General features: G+C 43.7%; 1 protein-coding gene across 7 annotated transcripts in view; it reads right to left on the bottom strand.

Annotated features, from left to right (window-relative positions):
- Positions 1–6,112, bottom strand: part of TDRD3 (tudor domain containing 3) — a 160,431-nt gene extending 154,319 nt beyond the window's left edge. For 2 of the 7 annotated variants that reach the window (XM_027589068.2, XM_027589066.2), the window contains exon 1: positions 4,352–4,854. Coding sequence is in view for 3 of the 7 variants with exons in the window: in XM_027589062.2 (XP_027444863.1) it covers positions 1,590–1,681 (92 nt within the window). In the remaining 4 variants the exon portion in view is untranslated. Of the gene's footprint in view, positions 1–1,589; positions 1,709–4,351; positions 4,855–5,637 lie in introns of those variants that run through there. The other 5 variants (XM_027589063.2, XM_027589067.2, XM_027589069.2 and 2 more) reach the window with 5 other exon arrangements.
- Between the last annotated feature and the right edge of the window lie 1,656 nt (positions 6,113–7,768).

A 7,768-nucleotide genomic window follows, 5' to 3' on the forward strand; every position in this document is an offset into this window, starting at 1 on the left:
TGAATGTATCAATGAATCTGCCTTGTTTTTTCCCTAGACAAAGACTAGACACCATATGAGATGGCATATACAACACACCCTGCTTACATATCGTTAGTTCTGGAAAGCCTTCCAGACTTCCCAAGTAAAATGCCACTGTATAGCATGTTTAAATTCTGACTGACTTGTATATCATCACAAAAACAAACAGTGCCTTGTGTATAAGAGGCATAACATTTACTACGTGTACTTCAGTACACACACTACTATATAGGGTTACATATTTCTCTGCATTATTCAGAGACTTACTGTTGTAAAGATACCATACCTTCAGCAGCACTATCCTAAGGGTAGCTATTTGTCTCCACTATAAAGGCTGTAAAGCTGTAATAAGTGTAAGAAGCATTCACACATGCACACAGACTCACACCCACAGAGTAAGGGTGTGAAACCTGTTGGGGTGACAGTACTAAGGCACATGTAGGATATGTCCAGCCCTGGAGCATGATGTGGTTCTTTCCCCTTTCTCTCTATCACCAGGGTGCTTCTTTTCTGCTCTCAGTATCTTTGATTTGACACCCCTGTTAATATTTTACATTATCACCACACATTTTTTTTGCCCCCTCTTCTCTGCTTTTGTTTTCATTTTATGAAAACAAAAGTTTCTCAATTTTTACATAAATTGTTTTGCATTGCTGGGAGTGCAGTCTGCTTCTTCTAAAAATCATCTGGAGGTAAAGTCTTCTTCAGCTACTTCCAGATCCTACACCTTACAAAACGTCAGAATTTCTAGAGAGATGGGACTTAACTGCAACATGGTAAGTCAAACTGCCAATATCCTTCTTTTGTCAAAAGGAGAAAACATAGGCTGAAAAAGTTGATGTAGTTATATTTTTATGGTTCTTGAAATGTTACTATGTAATTTTTACTTGATTTAGCAAATGCTGCTGTGTGAGAGGAGAAAATTATTTTCAACTTGCTGAGGTAGCAAGTTTCTTTTTATGCCCCCTTTATGCTTGAGGCAGTCAAGTCTACAGGCAGTTGAAACTAGATTTATAGGTTATTCACCAAAAAAAAATCACTGCAAACAGCACCTTGAAACCTTAAAACTTGCACAGTTTAACAGAATATCCAGGCATTTTTAGCAGTTTATAGTATCAGTAGAAGCCACCAGGCAATATGTAACATATTTTAAGACAGAAGGTCAACAAGGCTTATTACTGTTGAACTATAATTTCACAAAAATATAAACCAAAGAGATAGTTAAAATTGCTCATTAAAGAAATGGGAAATGTTTCAAAATAGGACGTCTCTGATAAGCTCCCCTGAAAACCAAACATAAAGCAACTGATTTCTTCTAGTGTTCTTCAACATCAACTATTATTGTTTCGGCTAAAAAAAAAAAGTGTTTTAATGGTCCTGATCCTTTCCGAAACAGTGTATCAAGAGTATGTTTATATCAAAGTGGTAATGATAAAATATTTTACAATTCTAGACAATAAAATATTTTGCACTTAATATACAACTTGTAAAGAATTACCAGTATTCTTTGCAAATGTACTTCTGCCTAAAACTTATGTTGGAATATGAAGGGAGGAAAATTTTTATACCCTTTGTATAAACTCTTCTCATAATGACTGTTACCAAGTGTAGCACGTAAAAGTAAAGTTATGTTGATGGTGCTGTAAAGGCTGCTTCCCATCTGAAAACAGATCACCAGCAATCTCCTGGGGAAGAGATGTGTCTCCCAGAAAACAGAAGCCATACAAGAAAGGTGTAGGGTGGGCTACAGAACCAGAAATCCGACTTTCTTGGTCTTGATCATTAATGTGCTTGGGAGGAAGCTTCTACATGATGGCATGTGAAAAGAAGCTCTCCATCTGTGGATAGGTCAAAAGTTAGAAATTAGAAATTCCAGCAAATTCTCCTGAAGTACCACTTTGAAATAGCTATCTCAAGGCAACATGTGGAAGAGGGCAGGCCCCTCAAGACAAAAGAGCATTCACTTTATACTCCATACTGCCATTGTGCTTCCTATTTTATTTATCTCACAGTTGTTCTTCTCTAGTGCTAAATTTTAACAAAGACTTTTATAAGCTGTAGTCTTTCTTAGTTGTTCAAAGGTGAAAGAATGGGAAGGGAGTTTGGTGGTATACACTTGGGCCAGCGGATGGTCAGTATGGTGGTAGCACCAGTAATCAAAGAGAACACAAAAGAGAAGCTGAAGTTCAAGGGGAATCAGGTAAGAAGACTTGTGTGTTCATCCTTCTATTTCCCCTCTAACCAAAACACAAAAACAAAAACCCCAGAGCACAACCTGGTTAAGCCTTGCATGTTAGAAATCTGGAGTTTCTAAGAAACTATGTTCCTTCAGAATAAAATGGAAACACTATTTCTAATGTTACCTTATGGTATCTTCAACTCAAAATTGCTAGGTAAGGCAAAGACATACAATATAGTGCCTTACCTTTCAGATACTCTTATTAGACTTTGCAAAATACAGAATTAACCATTTTCAGATAACTCTAATCAGCACTTAGGTGAGCCACTGCAAGATAAAGCTTTCTTTGTATCCAAAATCACCACTCCTCAGCACAAGCACCTTATCCTTCCCAAAGAAGAAAGTAAATTTACACATCACAAAATGCTTTAATCCAATTTTCTATTTTAAAATGTGTTATTTTTGATCAACAATTTAAATTAGAAGTGGTCACCATGGCTTGATGGAAATGAGTTTTGAATCTTTATTCCACACATTTGGGCAGTATTCTTGGATCTGCCACTTATAACTGATTCTCTCTGTGCTTCAGTATCCTCATCTGCACATAAGGGTGTTAAGCTGTGCCATCACTAATTCTATGGAAAATACCTTTTCCAAAAACACAATCTCAACTAATTATGTTCTAACCTGTTTCTATTTTTTAAAGTTTCAAAAGGTTGATATTTCTATAAAAATTCTGAAAATTCAAAAGGTTAGTAGAAATATGCAATTCCCCCTTAAGGGGTATCTCCAAAGAGAAAAAACAAAAAGGCATTAAGTAAATCTGTTATTGAGACAAACTGAGCCAAATCTCCTCTCATAGTGAAGTTTATTCCACACATATAACTAAACACTACAAGAGATCAATGTAGTATTTAGTGCATTATTGAAACATAACCACCACACTGTGGTGGTACTCCATGGTCCTAAATTCTTCCAGTCAGTGCTCTTCTCTGCCTAAATTTTTGAGATTCTGCATTTTAACACAGTAAGTCTCTACTTAAATATAAGATCTATGTAGGCTACCTGAACACCTACGAGATCCTTCCTCTCTTCTTTGGCACAAATCTAATCTGTTCAAGACCCATTAGGAATTACATGTAGGGGCGCCTGGGTGGCTCAGTTGGTTAAGCAACTGCCTTCGGCTCAGGTCATGATCCTGGAGTCGCTGGATCGAGTTCCGCATCGGGCTCCCTGCTTGGCGAGGGGCCTGCTTCTCCCTCTAACCCTCCCCGCTCTCATGTACTCTCTCTCTCTCATTCTCACTCTCTCAAAATAAATAAATAAATCCTAAAAAAAAAAAAGGAATTACATGTAAACTCCTAGAAAAAGTCTTATTAGACCCACAGATAACTATTGCCTTTATGAGTCACTGCCATACAAAAGCAACAAAGTCTGGTGGAAGAAGAAACATGTCAAACAGATCATTTGCAACATAAAGTGACAAATGTTACAATATAACATTGCTAGGGACTTATAACAAAGTAACAAAAAAGGGAGGCACTAGCTAAGCTTGGGTAGAGACCCTGGCTATAGAATTCTGATTGGCAGGGGCATTCCAAGGTCAATTGTATCAGACTTTACTAAGAACCTACAATGTAGTGGCTCCCTAGCACTACAAATACACAGAAAAATAAGCTGCAGTTCCCCACCGTTAAGGAGCGCGTAGTCCAAAAAAGAACAATATGTGTTTGGAACCAAAATAAATGAGACTAGCCTTTGGAGGTGGGGTCATGTTGGAAAGAAGTAAAAGACCAAGTTTGTAAATGAAATCGATTTGTGTAACTAGGTTGAAGAACTAAGGCTCAATCTAATGAAGAATGGAGAGAAACTCAAATAAAAGAGTGATCCAAGATTATCCAAAACAATCTTGTGAGGTAAAGAAACTGAAGGTAGAGATTCCAGAACAAAAATAAAAACTGAGTACGGTGAGTTTTTAACTCCGTAGCCTGTTACCCTAATGGTGTTCTACGCAAAAACTACAGGGACAGCAACGCATAATAGTTAAAAGCACCAGATTTGGAACCAGCTCCCCTGTGCTCACCTTTCAACTCCACCACTTCCTAGCTAGGTCAGGAAAGTTACTTAACAGTTCTGTGCCTGTCTCCTCACCTGTGAAGTAAAGTGCCTGCACAGCCAGAAGCCCCTTCTTCAAAACATAAGTGTTGTTATATCACTCCAATCGAAAACTTTATTCACAAAATCATATCCATATCTTATAGGCACTTGTAGCCTCCATAACCTGGCCCAACCTTTCTCGTCTTAATCCTCATTGGACACCCTCCTACTTCCACGAACCACAAGGATCTAGTGTCAGTTCTGCAAACCAATAGGCACTTTCCTACTTATGTGTCGCCTCTCCAGTGGCTGTCTAGAAAGCCTTTTCCTCACCGGTGTTTCAAAACCTACTTCTCTAGGAAATGAACTCTCCTTCCCCTCCAATTCCACAGCACATTTACCTGCCCCTCTGCACAGTTTGCCATTGTTTCCCGTTTTTGTGTTTGTTCCTGTAATGCCTCCCTCTCTCCTCTTTTCACCAAAATAGTGAACTTCCAGAGAGCTGGGGCAAATCTTTTTTATCCTCCTTCCCACCCCTCTTCTCAGACTGTGCCTATGCAGGCCTGCAAAAGCGTTACTGAGTTAAACTGGATGTTAACAACCGTAATGGCCTCAGTTCCAGAAACTGCTTAATTTCGCATAATTTTTTTTTTACTGCTTTCAGGTTCTAAAATCTTAACATGAAACGTCTTTAAAAATCAGAACACTGCCATCGCTTCAAGAAAAGTTCCACGGAGCACCCACACGAGTTGACAATGAGGTCATTCTTAGCTTCAGAAGTTGTGTGTGTGCCACGGAGGGCAGCTTCACACCGGTCGGTACACACTACTCTGAAATTAGGAGAAAGAGGCGGCGGCCGGGCAGCACACGGGCTTGGCTCTGGTCGGCCCTCAACTTCCTGCGGGCCCGCGGGCTCCGGCCGCGCTCGCCCCTCTCCGCCACACTCGTTCCTCCAGCCCTCGCCTCCCCTCGTCCCGCCGCAGTAACTCTCCCCGGAGCGGCGCTGCCAGCGCGGCAGGTCCTCCCGGGCGGATCTGCTCCGGCCTGGGCCGCCAGCCACCCTGCCTGCTCTGCCCGCGTCCCCCGGCCTCTCCCCGGCCCGCCGCCCGCCGCCCCGGGCCCAGGCCGCGCTGCCGCCGCCGCCCGGAGGGGAGCTGGGGGACTCGCCCGGCTCCGCGTGGCGCCGGGGGCGGAGCCGGCCCGGAGGGCCCGGGGAGAGGCCGGGGGCGGGCGGCGGCCTCCGCCTACCCCGACACGCACCCCACCGCCCCCAACCCCAACCCTCCTCCGGGCCCCGGCCCGCGCCCGCTGTCGGGCGGCCGGCGGGACTCGCCACTTACCAACCCGCCTGGGACAACGCCGCGCCGGGGACCTCAGACATGGTAGCTGCTTAAGCCGGGGGTGGGGGGGGCTAGGGTGGGGGTGGGGGGGTAGGCCTCCTACTTGAGACCAAAAAAAAAAAAAAAAAAGAAAGAAAGAAAGAAAAAAAAAAAACCGAAAGAAAAGAAAAGAAAAAAAAAACTCCTCTGGTCGGCTCTGCAACTGGGCATGCTCAGTGCGGCCGGCGCTTCCGCGTGCGGGTTCCGCTCGCCGCGTTTTCCGAGCGGCCGCAGGGGCAGGCCTGGCGTGGGGCTTGGAGGTTGCAGTCTGGCGGAGGCCGTGATGCCCCACAGACCCGCTGGGGTCTGGAAATAGCAGGCCAATTTGTGAGCAAGGACCACGAGACTTTGCTCTCCATCGAAGGCTGGTTATTTTTTGTTTTGGGTCACTTTTCTGAGTTGCACACCTTGGAAACTAATGCGGATTTTTTTTTTTTTTTTTTTTTTTTGGTACAGCATTAAGTAACGCCCGCGTTTCCAGCGCCGAGAGGCGGTCACTTCACCAGAGGCCAGGATATGCTAGAGCTGAGACGGACGGGTCGGTTGAGAGGCAGTGCTTCCAGTTTGGGGACAGTGAAACTCAAGAGGTGTTGTCAGCCACTCTGCATAGGAGAAAAGTTTACTTTTTTTTTTTAAATAAAGACTCGCTCCATTCACTCTGCTTTTCCGATTTGCTCCGACGCAAAGAAAAGAATAAAGTCGCATTTTTTTCGAGTCTCCACGGGCAGTTTGTAGAGGTTGGAGCACAATGAAAATGATCAACCCAAGAAAACCTGAACTTAAGGGACATGGGTAAACTGGGCAGTTGTGTCAGTGCTTGTTTTCTCTGTCGCTCTGCCACTAGACCCATCCAAAGTCCCAGCGCGGTCCTGTGACGGTAGCACCGGCATAACCGGGCCTGCATGGCTCCACAGTCGCCTCGTCCGTGTCCTTCTCTAGCTCCCAGGAGGGCTGAAGCGCAGGGCCTGCTCCCCCGAGTGAGCCTGCGCCGCGGCGTCGCCGAACGGCGCGTTGGACGCTCCAGCACGATTGGACGGCTGAGACTGACGACAGCCAATCGGGGAGGAGCAGGTGGAAGGGGCCGCTGGCAGGGGAGACACTCCCTAAAAGTTTGCTCCGCCCTCCATGGTTTTCCACCTCTGCGGCTACTCGGCAAAAAGACGCTTTCTGTGCAGCTCCGGCCCCAACTGTCAAGTCACGGGGAGAAACCGAGAACTTAAGCCCCATCACCCGCCGCTGCCTCATCTGAAACCATCATCACAAACACAGACTTGGAGCAGAGACTGCGGAACTGGGCAGAGCCGCTCCGGGGATTGGGGAGGAAATTGACAGTTACAGAAGGAAGGAAATAATTGCCATGGGTGGAGCTCAATACAAATTGGAACTCAATACAAATTTTTCTCCTTTTAACTGGGAAACTCCGTTTGGGCTTTCCAAGGCATAGTTTTAAAATCGTGATGCTTCTAATGCTATCGAAATACGTTTTCAAGCACGTTACTTATTTTAATGAAAAGTATTTCCAAGTACTTAGAATCAGAAATAATTCCATCCTATTTCCTGCAATTTGCAGTAGTATACTGTGTTTAGACCATACACATGCTACAAGTATATTTCAATTTAATGGCACCAGTTATTCTACCCAGGAGTCAGGAAAAGATTTGCCATTCTGAAGGTAAATAGATGATTCAAATTGCTAGTAATTTTTATTGGTGTTAAATAGGATCTACTCTTACCAATTATTTACATTTTGCAATTAATGTAAGTTGTTAACTATGAAAATGATATGATGTCCTAGTGTCAGAATTCTTCACTGGCTAAATGTGAATCCCTTACACGTTTGTTCTCGTGGTGCAGTGTATTAAGAATTTACCATCGCGTAGCACTTACGATAACTTTAATAAAATGCTCCATGAAACACTATATCCCCTTACTTTTAGAAGTGTTTTTAAAGACTAGGTTGAGGATTCCCACTGGAAAAATTTGGGACAATATTACCATCAAAAACAATGACAATTTATTGAATTTAAAAAATATAGGTAAAATGCATTTCAGAGTGGCACTAAAAACAAGTGGTACCTTGGCTGGCTCAGTT

This window comes from Zalophus californianus, chromosome 3 (genome assembly GCF_009762305.2).
Source record: "Zalophus californianus isolate mZalCal1 chromosome 3, mZalCal1.pri.v2, whole genome shotgun sequence".
NCBI lineage: Eukaryota > Metazoa > Chordata > Mammalia > Carnivora > Otariidae > Zalophus > Zalophus californianus.